Below are 24277 nucleotides of genomic sequence, written 5' to 3'. Positions count from 1 at the left end.
GAGGAGGAGGAGGAGGAGGAGGTGATCAATACTTTAAATAATAAAAAGAAGTAATACCACAATATACTGCAAGTAAATATCCGTTATTTGAAATGTGACTTCAATTAAACTTTTATCATTTAAAATGCATTGTTATTGTTCACTGTTATTATTATTATTATTATTACAGTTTTATTAATATCATAATTGATTATATTTCCAATATTTTAATGTTCATAATGAGGAAATGATTTTAATAAAAAGTATCATTCATTAATGTTGTGACTCCACAATTTAAACAGTCAGGAAGTTTATTAACATATGAGCGCCACCATGTGGTCGAAAGCAGCAGCTGCACAAAATAATGCTGACAGATATTATATTTACATTATTACACAGACAGGATTATTATTATTTTTTGTCAATAAATCAATATTTCGAATAAAGTATTCATACTGTTCAACCTCAGTTACACTCAGACACAGAAATACAGAAATAAATCTGTTTGTGGAATCGATCAATAATCAATATGTTTATTTATCTTTATAATAAATAAATCTGTTGGTGGAATCGATCAATAATCAATATGTTTATTTACCTTTATAATAAATAAATCTGTTTGTAGAATCGATCAATAATCAATATGTTTATTTACCTTTATAATAAATAAATCTGTTTGTAGAATCGATCAATAATCAATATGTTTATTTACCTTTATAATAAATAAATCTGTTTGTAGAATCGATCAATAATCAATATGTTTATTTATCTTTATAATAAATAAATCTGTTGGTGGAATCGATCAATAATCAATATGTTTATTTACCTTTATAATAAATAAATCTGTTTGTAGAATCGATCAATAATCAATATGTTTATATATCTTTTTGATAAATAAATCTGTTTGTAGAATCGATCAATAATCAATATGTTTATTTATCTTTATAATAAATAAATCTGTTGGTGGAATCGATCAATAATCAATATGTTTATTTACCTTTATAATAAATAAATCTGTTTGTAGAATCGATCAATAATCAATATGTTTATATATCTTTTTAATAAATAAATCTGTTTGTAGAATCGATCAATAATCAATATGTTTATATATCTTTATAAGGTGGAATCAATCAATAATCAATATGTTAATATATCTTTATTGATCGATTCCACCTTATAATCAATATGTTTCAGTAAACAGACTCTTTAGTATTCTGTGATGATGTCACTGATGATGTCACCGGTTGGAGGGGCGGTACCAGTCTCTCCCGGCTCCTGTCAATCACGGCCTGACGTCATGTGTCCAGAGCGTTTCCGGTGCAGGAAGGCGGGGCCTCGGTGTTCCTGTGGGAGAGACAGACAGGTGAGTCAGGTCAGCACTCAGCACCAGGAACACACTTCCGGTACCAGGACGTCAGCCTTCAAAATAAAAGTGTGATTCTTAACTGTTAGATTTTTGTTTGTTTGAATGAGTTTTTGTCTTTAAACGTTTTAACATGTTTATTATTATTATTATTATTATTATTATTATTATTACAGAGTTTGTTGTTAATTAATTAATAATTCAATCCTTTATTTTCTTCTCATTTGGAAGGAAAATCTGAATTTTAAAATCAATATTATTTGAATATGATCATTTTAGGTTTTTATAAATAAATCTTGAACTCTTATAATAATTATACTACTAATCAATTTGATCAATTATTTTCATAATGAACTGATCGATTGTTTGTTTACATATTAAAATGATTGTAAAACTGAATTTTAGACAACAATGAACTAATATTACAGTCAGGGGATTAATGATCAGTTCATCAACAAATTGATTAATTGATTACTGATCTTAAGTGCGCATGCGCGAAAGCTGCTTGCTGCCTGTTACGTTGCTCCAACCTTTGAGTTTAGGTAATTTCCCCCTGGGATTATTAAAGTATTTCTGATTCTGATTCTGATTTCAACTTCAGACAGAAACCTTAAACTTCTCATTATTGTTTTCTGTACATGAGGTCGGTGGATATCACAGTATCCTGTATATATTACAGTAAAAACAATGTATATGGTTACTGTAAATATGTATACTGTTTATACTACAGTAAATATACATACTGTTTATATTATGGTAAATATATACTGTTTATATTACAGTAATATATATATATACTGTTTATATTACAGTAAATATATATATACTGTTTATATTACTGTAAATATACTGTTTATACTACAGTGAATATATATATACACTGTTTATATTACAGTAAATATATATATACTGTTTATACTACAGTAAATATATACACTGTTTATATTACAGTAAATATAGACACTGTTTATATTACAGTAAATATATTTACTGTTTATATTACAGTAAATATATACACTGTTTATATTACAGTAAATATATATACTGTTTATATTACAGTAAATATAAACAGTAAATTATACTACAGTAAATATATACACTGTTTATATTACAGTAAATATATACATTGTTTATAGTACAATATATATACTGTTTATAGTACAGTAAATATATACACTGTTTATATAACAGTAAATATATACACTGTTTATATTACAGTAAATATAAACAGTAAATTATACTACAGTAAATATATACACTGTTTATATTACAGTAAATATATACATTGTTTATAGTACAATATATATATACTGTTTATAGTACAGTAAATATATACACTGTTTATATTACAGTAAATATATATACTGTTTATACTACAGTAAATATATACACTGTTTATATTACAGTAAATATATATACTGTTTATACTACAGTAAATATATACACTGTTTACAGTAAATATATATACTGTTTATATTACAGTAAATATATATACTGTTTATACTACAGTAAATATATACACTGTTTATATTACAGTAAATATATATACTGTTTATAGTACAGTAAATATATATACTGTTTATATTACAGTAAATATATACACTGTTTATATTACAGTAAATATAAACAGTAAATTATACTACAGTAAATATATACACTGTTTATATTACAGTAAATATATACATTGTTTATAGTACAATATATATATACTGTTTATAGTACAGTAAATATATACACTGTTTATATTACAGTAAATATATATACTGTTTATACTACAGTAAATATATACACTGTTTATATTACAGTAAATATATATACTGTTTATACTACAGTAAATATATACACTGTTTACAGTAAATATATATACTGTTTATATTACAGTAAATATATATACTGTTTATACTACAGTAAATATATACACTGTTTATATTACAGTAAATATATATACTGTTTATAGTACAGTAAATATATATACTGTTTATATTACAGTAAATATATACACTGTTTATATTACAGTAAATATATATACTGTTTATAGTACAGTAAATATATATACTGTTTATATTACAGTAAATATATATACTGTTTATACTACAGTAAATATATACACTGTTTATATTACAGTAAATTTATATACTGTTTATATTACAGTAAATATATATACTGTTTATACTACAGTAAATATATACATTGTTTATAATACAGTAAATATATATATTGTTTATAGTACAGTAAATATATACACTGTTTATATTACAGTAAATATATATACTGTTTATACTACAGTAAATATATACATTGTTTATAATACAGTAAATATATATATTGTTTATAGTACAGTAAATATATACACTGTTTATACTACAGTAAATATATACACTGTTTATATTACAGTAAATATATATACTGTTTATACTACAGTAAATATATACACTGTTTATACTACAGTAAATATATACATTGTTTATAGTACAATATATATATACTGTTTATAGTACAGTAAATATATACACTGTTTATACTACAGTAAATATATACATTGTTTATAGTACAATATATATATACTGTTTATAGTACAGTAAATATATACACTGTTTATATTACAGTAAATATATACTGTTTATATTACAGTAAATATATATACTGTTTATAGTACAGTAAATATATATACTGTTTATACTACAGTAAATATATACACTGTTTATACTACAGTAAATATATATACTGTTTATACTACAGTAAATATATATACTGTTTATATTACAGTAAATATATACACTGTTTATATTACAGTAAATATATACACTGTTTATACTACAGTAAATATATATACTGTTTATACTACAGTAAATATATACACTGTTTATACTACAGTAAATATATATACTGTTTATACTACAGTAAATATATACACTGTTTATACTACAGTAAATATATACACTGTTTATACTACAGTAAATATATATACTGTTTATACTACAGTAAATATATACACTGTTTATACTACAGTAAATATATATATGTACTGTATATACTACGATAATATGAAGATGTGTAATGTGTTTTGAGTGATGATTTTATGTTTTAAAAACAAAGCTGAATTTCAACAATGAAAAACAATAATAATAATTATAATAATAGTAATAATGGTAATATAATAATAATAATAATAATAATAATAATAATTATAAGAATAATAATAATAATAATAAGAATAAGAATAGTAATGTATTATTTTAGATGGATCGTGCTGTCTCAGTTACATTAACCAATAAAATATCAGATTATGGTTATAAATCCTAAAATAAATACTAATATTTATAGCATTTTAAATGAACATTATTCGAGCTTATAAATCCTGAAGTAAATATTTAGTATTATAATAATAATTATTTGTAATATTTTGAATGGATCAGAGACATCCTGCCAGGACCATGTGAAACAGTGTGTGTGGTGTTTTATTGTGAAACTCTGTGTGAGCGGAAATGTGTTTATAGTGTCCAGCCCGCTGTGGACGATCCGTTCTGGAATCAGCCATATTCCCAAAGAGCAGCCACACCGGCAGACAGCCCCAAACTACCGAAAACCCGTTCTCCGACCGGCGAACACGGTGCTAACGGCCGCTGCGGTCCGACCCGAGTCCGGCCCGGAGCTCCCGGTCATGTTACCGAGTTGATACACCGAGCTGAGGACCACCGGACGGAGTCGACGGTTCCTGAGAGGAAAGTCCAGATTTACCGGGATTAACTGCCGATGTAGAGGACGGACGGACCGACGGCTCTCAACAGGACGGAGCGACGGTAACCGGCGGACACTCACCGACACACACCGACACACCGACCGCCTCTCTGCGCTGAATGTCGGGAATGTTCTCCCGGAGCTAACGACCTAGCCGCGGTGAGCTCGGCAGCACTCGGCGGCACTCGGCGGCACTCGGAGGCTGGGCGGAGGGATACGCTGTGTGGCGGGTAAGAACTAACGATACTCACGATCCGATATCGATCACGATTTATCAATAAAAATAGATTTAAGAGTAATTATTACTGAAACAGACAAAATATACCTAATTTATATTCATTGTATTAAATTTCTGACGTATAAACTTACTTAAGCGTGAAACTGATAACTATTAATATACTTTATTGATCCAGGGGATACATTTTTTAACAGTTCTGGGATATACATGAAAGCATATGTCACTTCCTGTCTTCAGAACGGTCACGCCCCTTTTAAAAGTTCCCAGTGTCCGCCATCTCTCTCCATTGGGAGCCGCTGTATATGGGCAGGAACCAACTGAACACCTCTCGCGTTTGTACAGGCCATTTATAGTAGAACCTACAGTACAGTCTCTTTCTAGATCCAGTGTTGGGTTTGTCCATTCTGGGCTACTGTAGAAACATGGTGGTTCAACATGGCGGACTCCGCCAGCAGAGGAACTTCTGTAGACAGTCAGTGAGTGTGTCTGTGTCCAACTCTTCCTCACAGGTTAGTTAATGACAGACAGTCAGTGAGTGTGTCTGTGTCCAACTCTTCCTCACAGGTTAGTTAATGACAGACAGTCAGTGAGTGTGTCTGTGTCCAACTCTTCCTCACAGGTTAGTTAATGACAGACAGTCAGTGAGTGTGTCTGTGTCCAACTCTTCCTCACAGGTTAGTTAATGACAGACAGTCAGTGAGTGTGTGTCTGTGTCCAACTCTTCCTCACAGGTTAGTTAATGATGTTACTGAGTCAATGTGAGCAGATTGTGTCTGTAGACTGAAGAGAATCAGAGTCTCACTGATGGTGGAAATAAAGGTTTTACTTCCTTAAAACAGCCGTTTTTTGAATGGAGTTTGGTGTGACAGTGTGGAGCAGAGGGGATTTGAACCTTAATAATTCCCATAAACTGAGCTGACCTACCTTCTAATAATGAAGCTTGTAAACAGCAGAAGGTAACAGAAAGTGGAGATAAACCTTCCTGTTTTCTTCTTTCATGCATCCTGGAGAACCTGGAAATGTAGAGACTAGTTTTGCAGTCATGGTAATGTGAAATAATCTGTGTTGTCCTGGAACATTTTAAAAGTATTTGACTGTGCAGTATGACACAAAGCAGGTTCATCAGACGTGGAACAACCTTTCTGATGTTGAGTCTATTTTTACTGGAGCTGTGAGCAGATTTCAGTCCAGGGAAAAGGTCTAGCTGTTGGTAATAAACACACAGTGATGTTAACTGTATGTTCAGCAAACACTGTAAACTTCTTTTACTGACTAAGAGAAGAATTATGTTCGTTTACTCATCAACCACTGTGTCCTTATTTAAAATATAAGGGTTAGGGTTATTTCTAGGAACATTGTTACTAGTTTGTAGGTATTTTGGATTAATCCATAAGTGATGCTTTAAAATGTGTGAAAGTTTATCAACAGCATTGTTTGTCACTGCACAGAGGATTATTGATCCTAACAGATAAAATCAATACTGTATTATTATTATTATTATTATTCTTATTATTATTCTTATTATTATTCTTATTAAAGATCAGACATGTTCCTGCAGTTTAATGCTGCATGTTGATGATGAAGTGTCTTAGGTTTGTTACAGTTAATGCTAATGTTTACATATACTTTATACACCTTATTATTATATATATTATTCACATTATACACATTATTCACATTATATACATTATTATTATACACATTTTTCACATTATATACATTATACACATTAAACACATTATTATTATACACATTCACATTATACACATATACATTATACATATTATACACATCATACACATTATTATATACATTATATACATTGTATACATTATACACATTTATACACATGATGCACATTATACACATTATTCACATTATACACATATACATTATACACATTATTATATACATTATATACATTGTATACATTATACACATTTATACACATGATGCACATTATACACATTATTCACATTATACACATATACATTATACACATTATTATATACATTATATACATTGTATACATTATACACATTTATACACATTTATACACATGATGCACATTATACACATTATACACATTTTTCACATTATACACATCATACACATTATTATATACATTATATACATTGTATACATTATACACATTTATACACATGATGCACATTATACACATTATTCACATTATATACATTATTATTATACACATTTTTCACATTATATACATTATACACATTATACATATTATTATACACATGATGCACATTAAACACATTATATACATAACATATATATATACATTATACACATTATTATTATACACATTATTCACATTATACACATATACATTATACATATTATTATACACATCATACACATTATTATATACATTATATACATTGTATACATTATACACATTTATACACATGATGCACATTATACACATTATACACATTATTCACATTATACACATTATTATATACATAGACATTATTCACTTTATGCACATTATATACATTATACACATTCACATTATATACATTATACACGTACACATTATACACCTTATACACATTATATACATTATACTAGGGATGCACCGATCCACATTTTTTCACTTCTGATCCGATCCCGATACCTGAATTTGGATATCGGCCGATACCGATACTATTCCGATACCAGAGATCTGTTTTCTTTAATATTATTATTATCATTATTGTTGATTTTATATGAGATAGTATGAATAAACTCCTCAACAGGCAAGTATGATCTGTACGTATGTATGCATGTATGTCCCAAAAGGAAACTTGAGGTAAGTATAAGGTCAGAAAAGGAAGTCAGAAAAACAGGAAATCCTGTTAACAGGAAAAATCCTATCCTGAAAACAAATATGCAACTGTAAGGGTTTCAAATTGATTGTCATGTCAATATTTATTAAATTCCCAAAATGTCAAATATTTGAGTCTTGAAATATGAGAAAAGTGCAATAAGTGTAAACATCTTACACACACACACACATACACACACACACACACACACACACACACACACACACACACACACACACGTTGTCTGCCTGGAGTTTACCTTGTTTCTGGAATGACTCCAGAAGTGATTCCTGACAGCTCGCCTAAAAAATCCTTGTGCTGTTTCGTGTGGTGCTTTTTTAAATGTTTGATTGCGTTCGTAGTGCTGTACGACACGAGGGCGCTTCCGGGTCTCTGAATTACGGCTTTGCAAACATTGCATTTTGCTGTCTTGCTCTGCGGTGTTTCCAGTGTAAAGTATTTCCACACAGCGGACATGTTGGCTAGCCACAATGCTGCTCAATGCTATCCTGGAATGGATTTCCTGAACGGAGGCGCGGCTCAATGAGACACAGAGTTATGAGACACGCCCCCGCTCAGGAAATCCATTCCACAGTTTGCAGCCAGCTAGCAGACTGGCCGGCAGGAACCACCTGTGGAGTCATTTCAGCAGACAACGTTAACGCTCATGGCTCATGGATATCGGAAATCTGCGCAGGTTGGATCGGGAAATTCCGATACGTGAATTACGCTGGTATCGGTCCCGATACCGATACTGGATCGGATCGGCCCCATCCCTACTTTATACACATACATTATATACATTATACACATTATTCAGATTATACACATTATATACATTATTCACATTATACACAGATACATTGTACACATTATACACATTATTCAGATTATACACATTATATACCTATACATTATTCACTTTATGCACATTATATACATTATTCACATTATACACAGATACATTGTACACATTATACACATTATTATGATTATATACATTAAGAAGAAGAAGAAGATATACTTTATTAATCCCCTAGGGGATATTGTTCTTTTCACTCTTTTTTTATACACACACACACACAGGCTGAAATACACACTTTCATGCACTTGTGGACATGCCAACAGGGAGAGAAATGGTGGAGTGATGGGGCTGCAAAGTTAACTGCTCCCCACGAGCAGGCTTGTGGTTAGGTTGCCTTGTTCAAGGGCACCTGGGCAGTGCACAGGAGGTGAAACTGGCACCTCTCCAGCTACCAGTCCACACTTCATAAATACAAATTATACACATATACATTATACACATTACTCACATTATACACATATACATTATACACATTATACACATTACTCACATTATTCATATTATACACATTATTCACATTATTCACATTACTCACATTATATACATTATACACATTATTATACACATTATATACATTATACACATTATTATACACATTATATACATTATACACATTATTATACATATTATATACATTATTATTATACACATTATATACATTATACACATGATACACATTATATACATTATACACATGATATACATTATTCACATGATACACATTATATACATTATTCACATGATACACATTATATACATTATTCACATTATACACATTATTATTATTATACACATTATTCACATTATACACATTATTATTATTATACACATTATACACATTATACACATTATTCACATTATTCACTTTATGCACATTATACACATTATACACATTCACATTATATAGTGCTGTCAGTTAAACGCGTTATTAACGGTGTTAACGCAAACCCATTTTAATGGCGGTTGCAACAACTAGTAACGTTAGAAAAACTACAACACCACACCGGATCTATCTAGACCGGAAACAAAACAACAGGCATGCCGCACACACTTGTTTAAGAGTAGTAGACGTTACGTTTTGAGTGGATGGCGTGTGCAAGACGCCGAAATGGATGCCAATAATATTCTGAATGGAAAGTTTACTTTTAAAAAGTTGCCAAATGGTTCCATTGACAAGACCAAAGTGATCTGTGTGTTTTGTCGTTGTGTACTGAGCTCCAAGTGTGAATGACTGCTCCAAGTGAAATGTTATTATTTCAATTTATGCTGCTAAACTGCACAGTGTGTATTGTTGTATATTATATATACCTACGTTTAACTGCAATTTTTGTTGCATTTTGTCACATTTAGTTACTTGTTTTCTCTTTTTCTACTTATGTTACCTGTAAGTGCTTGCATTTGTTGCATTTAGTTAATTGTTTGATTAATTTTATGTTAGCCTTTATTTTATTATTTATTTTATTTTAGCTTATTTTTACTCTAACCCTGTATTACTTTCCCACCTTTGTATTGAAACTGTTGCACAGTAATTTCCCTCGGGATAAATAAAGCTTCTTGAATCTTGAATCTTGAAATTGAACACTACAGTATATGCCAATGTTTTCAATAAAAACATTTGCACAAAGCAAGCCGATCCACTTTTCCATGTTGATAAGAGCATTAAAATAAGAAAAAATTATGTGACAAAAAGAAATCAAGGGACATGTAGAATAGATAAAAATGTGCGATTAATTGTGAGTTAACTATGACATTAATCGCAATTAATCACGATTAAATATTTTAATCGTGATATACACATTATTCATTTTATTCATATTATTCACATTATACACATATACATTATACACATTATACACATACATTATACACATTATTCACATTATACACATACATTATTCACTTTATGCACATTATTCACATTATACACATATACATTATTCACTTTATGCACATTATTCACATTATACTCACCCCCCCATTCATTAGGTTCATTAGAAGCCATTAGGAACCGGTCCATTAGGAGCCATTAGGAACTGGTCCATTAGGAACCGGTCCATTACAGGGCTCCAGACTAACTTTTTGCATTGGTTGCACTGGTGCGCCTAACTTTTTTTTTTTTAGGTGCACCAGCACAAAATGTAGGTGCACCCAAATTTTTCATTGCGTCACCTTTAACGCCATAAGGTCACCTTTTTATCGCTCTCCATATAATGTGAATGATTTTTAAACAAGAATAAGGTGTAGAGAAATGCTTTATTTGAAGCACAATTATATATAAAAAGAAAAATAAAGTGTTTAAAGTGCTTCACTGAGCTGAAATTGAACATTTCAAACTAAAACACTAAGCAAAATAAAACATTTCCAAATAAAAGTTTTGATACGAAACGTTGTTGACCCGCTCACGAATGCACTATTTCCGGCCATATTCTGACCGCACTCCTGACAGTACACGCAGTGCATTGCGTTACGTCCTTTGTTGAACCTCAGCCAGGGAACTTGTTTCAGCCAGTCCTGTCTGAAGGAATATATTTTGAACTTTTTAATTTGGGTCTCGGCGCCGGGCTCTATCCCAGACTCGGTTGTCTCCTCCTCTGGTTCCGAGTCTGATGCTGTCGCCGAAGGACCGGGGATCGGCAATTTTTAAACACACAACTTAGCGCGGTGAACAGGACCACAGCCAATCAGAGGCAAAGACCCGCCCGAGCTCTGTCTCTTATTGGTTTAGAACCCGATATGATCCTACCATGAGTGTGTGAGTTCACTCACAGGAGAACACAGAGAGATGATGTGCTTGCAAAATAAATGTATGTTTTCACCCGGGCAGCGTCAGGTGCACCAGTGCGACCTAGAAAATTATAAGTCGCACTCTTAAAAATTTTGGTCGCATGTGTCGCAATCTGGAGCCCTGCATTAGGAGCCATTAGGAACCGGTTCATTAGGAGTCATTAGGAACCGGTTCATTAGGAGCCATTAGGAACCGGTCCATTAGGAGCCATTAGGAACCGGTCCATTAGAAGCTGGTTCATTAGGAACCGGTTCATTAGGAGTCATTAGGAACCGGTCCATTAGGAGTCATTAGGAACCGGTCCATTAGGAACCGTTACAGCTGGTTTCAATCTAAAGGGGGTGTGGCTTCTGAAGACAGGAAGTGACACAGTGCTTTTAATTTCTGTATGACTTTAATCATATTCCTGTAAACTGCAGCTGAAACAACATTAATGGAACATTACAGAAATACTTTATTATAGTGTTTGTACAGCTATTGTATTCATTTTATTTTGAAAAGGAAGCAGTGTTAAGGTAGTTTTATTTTGACGTTGTGTTATTTATTGTTTGAATAAAATTCTTCAGTATGTCCTTGATCACCTAACCATCAACCTGTCTCCATACATTCATACGTTCCCAGTGGCGGGGTCGGTCAGCGGTTTCTGAGCGCAGCGGCGGCGACTGTCCCGGGTCAGTATGTCGGCTCAGGTGCGTCTGAAGCGCCTGGAAGAGCTGCTGCTGGAGCAGAAGATGGCAGGCTGTCTGAGCGTGGAGGCGCTACTCGACCTGCTGCTCTGCTTCTACACTGAGGTCTCCCACTCCCCCCTGAAGCGGGAGAAACACGTCACCGACTTTCTGCAGTGGGGTAACTACTTCCTGTCCCAGTGATCAATACGCATATTGTTAGAGCAACAGTCACACAATCAATCAATCAGAATCAGTCAGCAGTTATCACATGGGGGTCAGTGGGGATCACATGGGGGTCCAAGGGACTTTAAAGGACTCCTTGATCAGCTCCAGGGGTCCTTGAAGAGTTAGAGATCCTGTTCCAGGGAGGTTCTGAAGGACCCAGAGAGGACTCCAGGTTACCCTGAACAGTTCCCAGGCTGTTTCAGGACTCTCTGGTCCACTGTGTCCTGGTTCAGCCTGTTCCTGCTCAGCACGCTCTGTCCTGGTTTGGTCTGTCCTGCTTTCAGGAGCTATTTGAGTCTCTGGTGAAGAAGTCTGATGGCTGTATCAGTGTTGTATTGATCAGTTCATTTGGTGCTGCTGATGATGATGCAATAAAATATTGATACACTTGATATTTAGTGATTATCTATCATATTGATCTGTTAGACAGCAGGGCTGTGATTACTGGTTACAGTTACTGCTGACAAGTACTGATAACTATTGATCATTACCGGTTTCACTGTTCAGGTTGAATGTAAAACTTTGGTGTGTGTGTGTGTGTGTGTGTGTGTGTGTGTGTGTGTGTGTGTGTGTGTGTGTGTGTGTGTGTGTGTGTGTGAATAATATTCGTCTATATGTTAGTGTGGTAATAAGTATGTTTGTCTATATATTGATTGGTATTGATTGATATTGATCTTCTTCAGTGAAACCATTCACTACGACAGTGAAGGACATGCGGCTGCACAGAGATGACTTTGAGATGCTGAAGGTGATTGGACGAGGAGCTTTTGGAGAGGTAAGACTTCCTGTTGACCTCTGACCCCCATCAGTCAGTTCCTCCTCTTCCTCAGTAGTTGAGTGAGAAACTCTCCTCATTAGAAACAGGAAATAGTCAGGAACAGACAGGAAGTAAAGACCTGGTGTGAACAGGAAACTCCATGTTTCCTGTTCACACACACACTCTCACACACACACACACACACACACACAGTGTTAGCTGTTAGCAGCAGTGTTAAGGCCCGGACACACCAACCAGATTATCGGCTGTCGGACGTCGTCGGACAGTCGGGCGAGGTCGGTGACTCGAGTTGGTTCGGTGTTCCATGCCGTCGTCAGTCGGCGTCGGCGTTCATTTTGGCGGCCAGTGGCCGTCGGCCTCAATGACCAATCTGATTGGTGGAGTGCTAGCCCTTGACTAGTGAATCAGTGAGTGCACGAGAAAACCGGAAGATGGTAAACATACTACACCAACGCCAGTATCTTGTTATTATTAGCCATCGTATTATCCGTTCAGGGAGTAATGACAACAACGATCCTTCTTGACTACCATCAACACTCTCTGATGAAAACAGTGACTGACCACAGCGTGCTCTGTGTTTACTACGTCTACAGTGATCCGTCATTTCCGGCTAAATTTTTTTGGGGCAACAACACAGATTAGCGCCGCCTGCTGTTATGGGGACGTATTACGTCTCACGCGCAGAACGTACGCTCCAGTCGGCGTCGGTTTGGTCTGTTCGTCGGCACTTTTTTGACCGACTCGGGGACACGGGAGCCGACTGATCAGTCCGGTCGGCCGTCGGGTTGGTGTGTCCTGGCCTTTAGCTGTTAGCTGTTAGCAGCAGTGTTAGCTGTTAGCAGCAGTCTGTGGCTGTGAGACAGAAGGTGTGTGGCTCTCCAGTCAGTCTGTATCAGATCCTGTTGATCAGTAACCGGTCTCTGGTCTCTGATAACAAATGGACTGAAGTCCATCTGTTATTGATCCTCTGCACAGACTGAATGGATCAGTTCCACGCTGCTGCAACCACTCACACTGTGTCTACTAAAGCGCTCTCTACTAGCATTAGCATTGATAACATACAGTCCTAAGAGGGACATATTGATGACCTAAAACACTGAAATATAACGAAGCATTCAAACACTGATTTGATGTTGGTTACCATTGCAACGGTTAACGTCTACAAGCAGTCAGCCATATTGTGCTATATATATATATATATATATATATATATATATATATATATATATATATATATATATATATATATATATATATATTAGGGCTGTAACGGTTCTGAAACCGAGACTGAAATCGCGACACAAAAGTCCACGGTCTCGTGTCGCGGATTTGAGAGACAGAACAGCGACACACTCACTCCCTGGACTGTTGAGCTCTCGTTAAGACAGTGTAACTGCGGCGGTGGCGGCGGCCCGTGGGGTGGTAGCGGTGTACGCCTATATCGTATTTGTATTGACAGTTGGTTATTCTAGGTTACTGTTTATTTACTACTTTAATCTGCTCCCTTTCTCTTCTCCCCACACTCACACACTCACACACCTAGTCTGGACCTCTGCTCACTCACAGCAAACACGCCCTCTTGCTCCGCCTCTTTCTGTCTCTCTCTCCCTGTGTGTGTCTCTGCTGACTTTCTCCATCAGCAGTACGTTTCATAAACTCACCCGTGATTCAGTTTTCAAGTGCACTGCATGTGGGTCCAAACCCAAACTAACGTTAGTGAGTGACATCTGCAGTGGTGCGTTCACTGACACTCCGTAATGTAAGATTTCTGCCGTATCCGCTTAACGTAATATCAGATAACGTCTCTCTCTCTCTCTGTTTCTCTGCTAAATGGGGAAACGGGGAAAACTGCAGTATGAACCGAACCGTGGCTCAAAAATCGAGGTCTGAACCGAACCGTGGATTTGGTGAATTGTTACACCCCTATATATATATATATATATATATATATATATATATATATATATATATGACATTTATTTACAATAGAATACATCACAGCACATACACATTACACATATTATCGTGTGTGTGTGAGAGTGAGTGTGTACATTGTACATACCTGAGGAAAGCTGTGTCAGAGCCACACCTGGCTGCTGCCTCAAGCTATAAACACACAAAGGTTGGGGTTGGTGTGTTTGTGAGGACAGAGCTCTGTGTGGTCCTTACAAACACACAGTTACACTGTAAACACTGAAACACACTCGGGCACACAGATTACAGGTAGAACAGGTGAGGCTCAGACAGTCTGACAGCTCAGCCAATCAAAGAGCTGCACTGTTTGACAGTCTTACCTTCCTTACAGTATACGCTCCCTCTCTCTCTCTCTCTCTCTCTCTCTCTCTCTCTCTCTCTCTCTCTCTCTCTCTCTCTCTCTCTCTCTCTCTGTGTCTCTCTCTCGCTCTCTCTCTCTCTCTCTCTCTCTCTCTCTGTGTCTCTCTCTCGCTCTCTGTCTCTCTCTCTGTGTCTCTCTCTCTGTGTCTCTCTCTCGCTCTCTCTGTGTCTCTCTCTCTGTGTCTCTCTCTCGCTCTCTGTCTCGCTTTCTGTCTCTCTCTCTCTGTGTCTCTCTCTCTCTCTCTCTCAGTCGTTGGTGATGTCTCTTGCCCTCTCTCTCTCAGGTTGCCGTGGTGAAGATGAAGCACACAGAGAGAGTTTATGCGATGAAGATTCTCAATAAGTGGGAGATGTTAAAGAGAGCCGAGGTGAGTTTGGAGCCCATTGATCAGCATCCTTCATTAGAAACCAGTCTGGATCTCCAACCCTTCCCACTCCCCACCAACCAATTAACTCTCCCCACTAACCAACAAACCAACCACACTAACTAACCAGCTTACTCCTCCCACTAACCAACTAACCAACCCTCCCCACTAACCAACCAACCAACCCTCCCCACTAACCAACCAACCAACCCTCCCCACCAACCCTCCAACCAACCCTCCCCACTAACTAACCAATCCTCCCCACTGTGTTGTATACAGACAGCGTGTTTCAGAGAAGAACGTGACGTCCTGGTGAAAGGAGACAGTCAGTGGATCACTACTCTACACTACGCCTTCCAGGACGACAACTACCTGGTCAGTACTACTACTACTACTACTACTACCACTACTATTACTACTACCACTACTACTACTACTACTACTACTACTACTACTACCACTGATACTACTACCACTGATACTACTACTACTACTACTACCACCACTACTATTACTACTACCACTACTACTACTACTACTACCACTACTATTACTACTACCACTACTACTACTACTACTACTACTACTACTGATACTACTACTACTACTACTACTACCACTGATACTACTACTACTACTACCACTACTATTACTACTACCACTACTACAACTACTACTACTACTACTACTGATACTACTACTACTACTACTACCACTGATACTACTACTACTACCACTGATACTACTACTACTACTACTACTACTACTACTACCACTGATACTACTACCACTGATACTACTACTACTACCACTGATACTACTACTACTACCACTGATACTACTACTACTACCACTGATACTACTACTACTACTACTACTACTACTACTACTACTACCACTGATACTACTACCACTGATACTACTACCACTACTACTACTACCACTGATACTACTACCACTGATACTACTACCACTACTACTACTACTACTACCACTGATACTACTACTACTACTACTGATACTACTACTACTACCACTACCAATAATACTACTACCACTGATACTACTACCACTGATACTACTACTACTACTACTGATACTACCACTACCAATACTACTAATACTACTACTGATACTACTACTACTACTACTACTACTACTACTACTACTACTACTGATACTATTACTACTACTGATACTATTACTACCACTACTACTACTACTACTACTATACTACTACTACCACCACTGATACTACTACTACTACTACCACTGATACTACTACTACTACTACCACTGATACTACTACTACTACCACTACTACTACTACTACTACTACCACTGATACTACTGATACTACTACTACTACTACTACTACTGATACTACTACCACTACCACTACTACTACTACTACTGAACTACTGATACTACTACCACTACCACTACTACTACTACTACTGAACTACTGATACTATTACTACTACTACTACTACTATTACTACTACTACTGATACTACTACTACTACTACTGATACTACTACTACTACTACTACTACTGATACTACTACTACTACTGATGATACTACTACTACTACTACTACTGATACTACTACTGATACTACTACTGATACTACTACTGATACGACTACTGATACTACTACTGATACTACTACTACTACTACTGATACTACTACTGATACTACTACTACTACTGATACTACTACTACTACTACTGATACTACTACTGATACTACTACTACTACTGATACGACTACTGATGATACTACTACTACTACTACTACTGATACTACTACTGATACGACTACTGATACGACTACTGATACGACTACTGATACTACTACTGATACTACTACTACTACTACTGATACTACTACTGATACTACTACTACTACTGATACGACTACTGATACTACTACTACTACTGATACTACTACTACTACTGATACTACTGATACTACTACCACGACTACTACTACTACTACTACTACTACTACTACTGATACAGTTACTTCATCATGTATTACTGGGCGCCCGGTTAGCTCAGTGGGTAGAGCTGGCGACCCATGTACCGAGGCTGAGTCCTTGCTGCAGCAGTTCAGGGTTCGAATCCGACCTGCGACCCTTTGCTGCGTGTCATCCCCTCTCTCTCTACCCCCCTTTCCTGTCTATCTTCAGCTGTAACTATCAAATTAGGGCAATAAAAGGCCAAAAAAAAATGTATTACCTACTTAACTTTAAAAAAATATATGTGTATTACTGTGTATTACTGCAATACCTGCTGATGAGTGTAGTATTAATATGTGTATTACTGTGTATTACTGCAGTACCTGGTGATGGATTACTACGTGGGGGGGGACCTGCTCACTCTGCTCAGTAAGTTTGAGGATCGTCTTCCTGAAGAAATGTCCAAGTTCTACGTCGCTGAGATGGTGCTCGCCATCCACTCCATCCACCAGCAGCACTACATCCACAGGTACTGATTATATACGCTTTATACTGTTATACACTGTTATATACGTTATATACGGTTATATACGTTTTATACTGGTTATATATATATATATATATATATACATATATACTTTATATACTGGTTATATACGCTATATACAGGTTATATACTGTTATATACGGTTGTATACGTTATATACTACTATGGTTATATACTGGTTATATGGGCTATATACTGGTTATATACTGTTGTATACGGTTATTTACTGTTATGTTATATACTGTTATATACGTTATATACTGTTATATACGCTATATAGGGCTGCTCGATTATGGAAAAAATCATAATCACGATTATTTGGGTCAAAATTGAAATCACGATTATTCAAACGATAATTTTTTTTAACTTCAGAAACATTTGCAAGGAAGTCCTCAGTTACACTTTCCTTTCCCCATAAACATTTGTAAGTCGCCGCGTTACCTGTTCCAACAAAAACAACGTGACTGACTCATGTGCAGTGCATGCTGTGGGGGAGGGACGGAAATAGGCATGCGCGAAATACACAGACTGTGGCTGTGTCCCAATTCAGGGGCTGCATCCCTGAATTGTTACACGGTTATGTACTTATATATAGACACGTTATATACTGTTACATACTCTATATACTGGTTATATACGGTATACGGTTATATACGGTTATATACTGTTATATACTGGTTATATACTGTTATATACTGGTTATATACGCTATATACTACTATATACTGGTTATATGCGGTTATATACTGTTATATACGCTATATATTGGTTATATACAGTTATATACAGTTATATACAGTTATATACCGTTATATTCGTTATATACCGTTATATACCGTTATATACTGTTATATACTGTTATATTCGTTATATACTGTTATATACACTATATATTGGTTATATACAGTTATATACCGTTATATACTGTTATATTTGTTATACTGGTTTTTATACTGGTTATATACGCTATATACTACTATGGTTATATACTGGTTTTATGCGCTGTATACTGTTATATACTGGTTGTATAGTTATACTGTTATATACGGTTATATACTGTTATATACATTATATACTGGTTATATACATTATATACTGTTATATACGCTATATACGCTATATACTGGTTATATATGGTATACTGTTATATACTGTTATATACTGGTTATATACGCTATATACTACTATATACTGGTTATAAACTACTATATACTGGTTATATGCTGATTATATACATTATATAATGGTTATATACTGTTATATACGTTATATACTGTTATACGCTATATACTGGTTACTGGTACGTGGTGTTCGGACGGGCCTGCCCCCACTGCTAAAAGAGATTCTAGAGGAAACACTGTATACTGTTATATACTGGTTATATACTGTTAAGTACTGGTTATATACTGTTATATACAGTTATATACAGGTTATATACTGTTATATACATTATATAATGTTATATACGCTATATACTGGTTATATATGGTATACGGTTATATACTGTTATATACTGGTTATATACGCTATATACTACTATATACTTGTTATATACTACTATATACTGGTTATATGCTGGTTATATACTGTTATATAGGTTATATACTGTTATATATGCTATATACTGGTTACTGGTTACTGGTACGTGGTGTTCGGACAGGCCTGCCCCCACTGCTAAAAAAAATTCTAGAGGAAACACTATACTGTTATATACTGGTTATATACTGTTATGTACTGGTTATATACGGTTATGTACTGGTTATATACGGTTATGTACTGGTTATATACGGTTATGTACTGGTTATATACGGTTATGTACTGGTTATATACTGTTATATACGGTTATATACTGTTATATACAGTTATATACAGGCTTAATACTGTTATATACGGTTATACTGCAGCAGCTGGTTACCATGGTAACGTATCAGTGTGTGTGTGTGTGTGTGTGTGTGTGTGTGTGTGTGTGTGTGTGTGTTGGAGGAAGTGGGCTCTTCCTCACAGCTGTGTCCTCTGGGAAATGTAGTTATGTCCTGTTGAGCCTCCAGCTTCCTTACTGTACAGGAACTGAGACTGGGCCCAGTTCCATTCTAGTTCTCTCTCTGTTACCATGACAACCAGTCTGACTATGACCTCCTTTTCTGTGTTTTATTTTAATGTTATTATATTTAATGTTTTATGATGAGTACTTACGATTTAAATGTGTTTTTGTGTCACAGAGACATTAAACCAGATAATGTCCTGCTGGACGTCAACGGTCACATCCGGCTCGCTGACTTTGGATCTTGTCTCCGTATGATGGAGGACGGCACGGTAAAACAAACACTTCCGTTCACTCGTTAAAATTACTGCGTGTAAATATAACTTTAATCTGTCTCACTGAAGCGGTATCAGCCCCAAATAAACAGATTTTACTGATTTAATATCAAGAAAAGAAGGAATCATCATGATGAACTCAGACTTTGTCTGTCTTTCTGTGACACAACGAGCAAACAACTTTTAAAATGCTTGTTTTCTGAGTGAAGTTTGGTTGATTAGTCAGAGTGCTCCACTGACAGCAGTCCTATATGTGTGGTGGTCTGGGTGCAGGTGCAGTCCTCCGTGGCAGTGGGCACTCCAGACTACATCTCCCCAGAGATCCTGCAGGCCATGGAGGATGGGATGGGCCGCTACGGACCGGAGTGCGACTGGTGGTCTCTGGGGGTCTGCATGTACGAGATGCTGTACGGAGAAACGCCGTTCTATGCTGAGTCCCTGGTGGAAACCTACGGCAAGATCATGAACCACGAGGTCAGAACCAAGACTTTAATGTAGATCCAGATCTGTTCTGTGAGAGGAACAAATCTGTCTCAGGTCCTCTGATGTTTGCAAGTCTGTCTGTCTCCAGACTCTCGCCCTACTTTCTCTTTTCTAAATCGGAACTCAAGTCTCAGGGGACCAACCAGCCACTGTCCTGCTCTCCATTTCTATCTGTCTGTCTCTGGCCTCTTTACTCTACTTTCCTCTCAAAGTTTTTATCCCTCAGACGCACAAAGAATTCAACGCCAGGGTCTCTCCTCAAGAGCAACTAGAGTAACGTCAAGCCACGCAACGTTTCCAGTGCACCATCAAATGCACAAGTCTGAAAGACATTTGGATTCTAGAAGTAGTTGGCATGCCAATACTGTTGGCGTAGTGGTTTACAGTGCACCATCAAATCTAAAATCTGAAGTTTCATTGAAACTTTTTTTTGAAGATTGAAGCTCCTCATTTAAACCTACATAAGGGTCTGACAGATGTGGTTGTCGTCTTGTGTGGTTGTCTTAAGGAGCGGTTCCAGTTCCCGTCCCATGTGTCCGACGTCTCTGAGGATGCCAAAGATCTGATCCAGCGCCTGCTGTGCTCGAGAGAGCGTCGACTGGGTCTCAACGGGATCTCCGACTTCAAGAGCCACCCGTTCTTCAGCGGGATCGACTGGGATAACATTCGGTCCGCAGAGGCCCCCTACATCCCCGACGTGTCCTCGCCCACCGACACCTCCAACTTTGACGTTGACGATGACGTCCTTAAGAACCCGGTGAGGACCTCCATCAGTACTGGTCGTAAACCAGTACCAGTGTTTGCAGTATAAACCAGTCTAACGGAGTGTTTCACCTGCAGGAGATCAGCCCTCCAGTGTCCCACACTGGTTTCACTGGTCAGCACCTCCCCTTCGTCGGCTTCACCTACACCACCGACAGCTGCTTCGCCGACAGTGGCTCCGTCAGCCGGTCGGGGATTGGCCTGCGGCAGGAGGAAGAGGGGGAGGGAGGAGGAGGAGGAGGAGGGCAGGAGGTGGAGGCGTTTGAAAGGAGGATCCGCCGACTGGAGCAGGAGAAACAGGAGCTGAACCGCAAACTGCAGGGTGAGATAAAATACCACAATCAGATACTGAAACTGTAATAACTGTATTACTGGATGTAAAACTTCTGACCCCTGTCGTCTGACCCCTGTCGTCTGACCCCTTTAGAGTCGACCCAGGCCCTGCAGGCTCCTGCTAGAGGAGGGACTCTGACTCGAGACAAAGAGATCAAGAAGCTGAATGAGGAAATCGAACGGCTGAAAAAGAAACTGGCAGGTCAGAGTACTAGTAGTAGTAGTAGTAATGCCTATTAGCATCAGTAGTAGTAATAATGCCTATTAGTATTAGTATTAGTATCAGTAGTAGTAATAATGCCAGTACTGATACTGATGTTTAGCCCCACCCCTGTCTGCTGTGTAGACTCTGATAGGCTGGAGCACGAGCTGGAAGAGGCGGTCACTCTCAGACAGGACTACGAGAGCTCCGCCTCCAAACTGAAGACTCTGGAGAAGCAGGTGAAGACGCTGAGACAGGAGAAAGACGAAGTCCACAAAGTAAGTCACCCAACTGGTCCTTCTCTAACAACTACAGAACCAAACCAATAAAAAGTCTTATATTGAACCTGCAGAAACCTAGACTTTAATTTCATCAATCTTTCTTCAGAACCATCCAATGATCCACTCTGAGCCGATCATTGAGACACAGATGGTGTATTTAGCCATTGTCAGGGTACTACCTGTTGTTATTAAGTGGTTGAAAACAGCTGGTATCACATCTGAACTCCACCCTGTGCACTCTGGATTCATATACGTTTTATATATATATATATATATATATATATATATATATATATATATATATATATATAAAAAAAAAAATTAAGTGTATATATATACATATATGAGGTATATTTATAATGCAGACTGTTAAATAAAAGAGCAAATCCTCCTAAGGCATCTGATATATTAAATTATATCATATTTATTATATTATGGCTGGCTGACTGGTATTATTATTAGGGACTGAGCCAGCGACTGCTGGAGGTCCCTATTGTTTTTGCTCGATTTCTTCTTCTTACCTATTATTATTTTTAGCCCCCTTTGACTGCATTTTTGCCCCCCTGAACATATACGAAAACTCATTTTTATTTGGCAAAGTTGTCAGGCCTGGTGAAAATGGGGATATTCTCTGTGTCGCTTTCGGGTTGGCCACTAGGTGGCTCTACTATCATAAAAAATGCCTTTAGGCTAATAACTTCTGCATAGTTTATTGCTCATTCAAAAAACTCGTATCCACGCATTCGGTGAGCGGAGCTGACTCTCCCCATATAGGCCACGCCCACTTCCACCTATAATTTTTCTCTGCTAGAGCGCAAAATCTCCATAAACTACTTTTCCGTGTTCCCCCCATGCACTTTGTCCGATTCGCACCAAATTTTTCACGTAGCATCTGAGGACCCTCATAATAAAAAAGTGATTAATTTTGATATTTCAAAAAACCAGCACATTATAAAATTAGCACTTCCTGTGGATCTTTCGTCAAAAAAGGAAGTGGACCATTTCTCCACATTGGTATGTCCAGTTGACACCAAACTTGGTGTCAATTGGTCCATAGTTCCTCATGTCTTCCTTAAGTATCGTGCACAATTTCAGGCCACCGCCACAAGGTGGCGCTCTTCAAAATGAAGAAGCTACAGGATAAAAAAAAGCAGCCCCGGCGCCACGTTTCATCGATCTGTATGTAACATGCCGGGATGCACAAAAAAGCCTCTCA

General features: G+C 36.6%; 2 protein-coding genes across 5 annotated transcripts in view; one reads left to right on the top strand and one right to left on the bottom strand.

Annotated features, from left to right (window-relative positions):
- The window catches only part of LOC127368340 (NACHT, LRR and PYD domains-containing protein 3), a 78039-nt gene that overhangs the window by 19029 nt on the left and 34733 nt on the right, over positions 1–24277 (bottom strand). The gene's annotated exons all lie outside the window — the stretch shown is intronic.
- The window catches only part of cdc42bpb (CDC42 binding protein kinase beta (DMPK-like)), a 46299-nt gene continuing 26865 nt past the window's right edge, over positions 4844–24277 (top strand). For 2 of the 4 annotated variants that reach the window (XM_051408969.1, XM_051408967.1), the window contains exons 1-12: positions 4844–5310; positions 12424–12648; positions 13379–13470; positions 16092–16175; positions 16452–16547; positions 18518–18666; positions 20904–20997; positions 21274–21474; positions 21992–22240; positions 22324–22567; positions 22673–22780; positions 22925–23058. In XM_051408969.1, coding sequence (XP_051264929.1) covers positions 12480–12648; positions 13379–13470; positions 16092–16175; positions 16452–16547; positions 18518–18666; positions 20904–20997; positions 21274–21474; positions 21992–22240; positions 22324–22567; positions 22673–22780; positions 22925–23058 — 1620 coding nt within the window. In that variant the 5' untranslated portion in view covers positions 4844–5310; positions 12424–12479. The remainder of the gene's footprint in view (positions 5311–12423; positions 12649–13378; positions 13471–16091; positions 16176–16451; positions 16548–18517; positions 18667–20903; positions 20998–21273; positions 21475–21991; positions 22241–22323; positions 22568–22672; positions 22781–22924; positions 23059–24277) is intronic. The other 2 variants (XM_051408971.1, XM_051408970.1) reach the window with 1 other exon arrangement.

The sequence above is a fragment of the Dicentrarchus labrax genome, unplaced genomic scaffold (assembly GCF_905237075.1).
Source record: "Dicentrarchus labrax unplaced genomic scaffold, dlabrax2021, whole genome shotgun sequence".
NCBI classification, from domain to species: domain Eukaryota; kingdom Metazoa; phylum Chordata; class Actinopteri; family Moronidae; genus Dicentrarchus; species Dicentrarchus labrax.
This window is presented reverse-complemented; position numbering and strand designations above follow the sequence as displayed.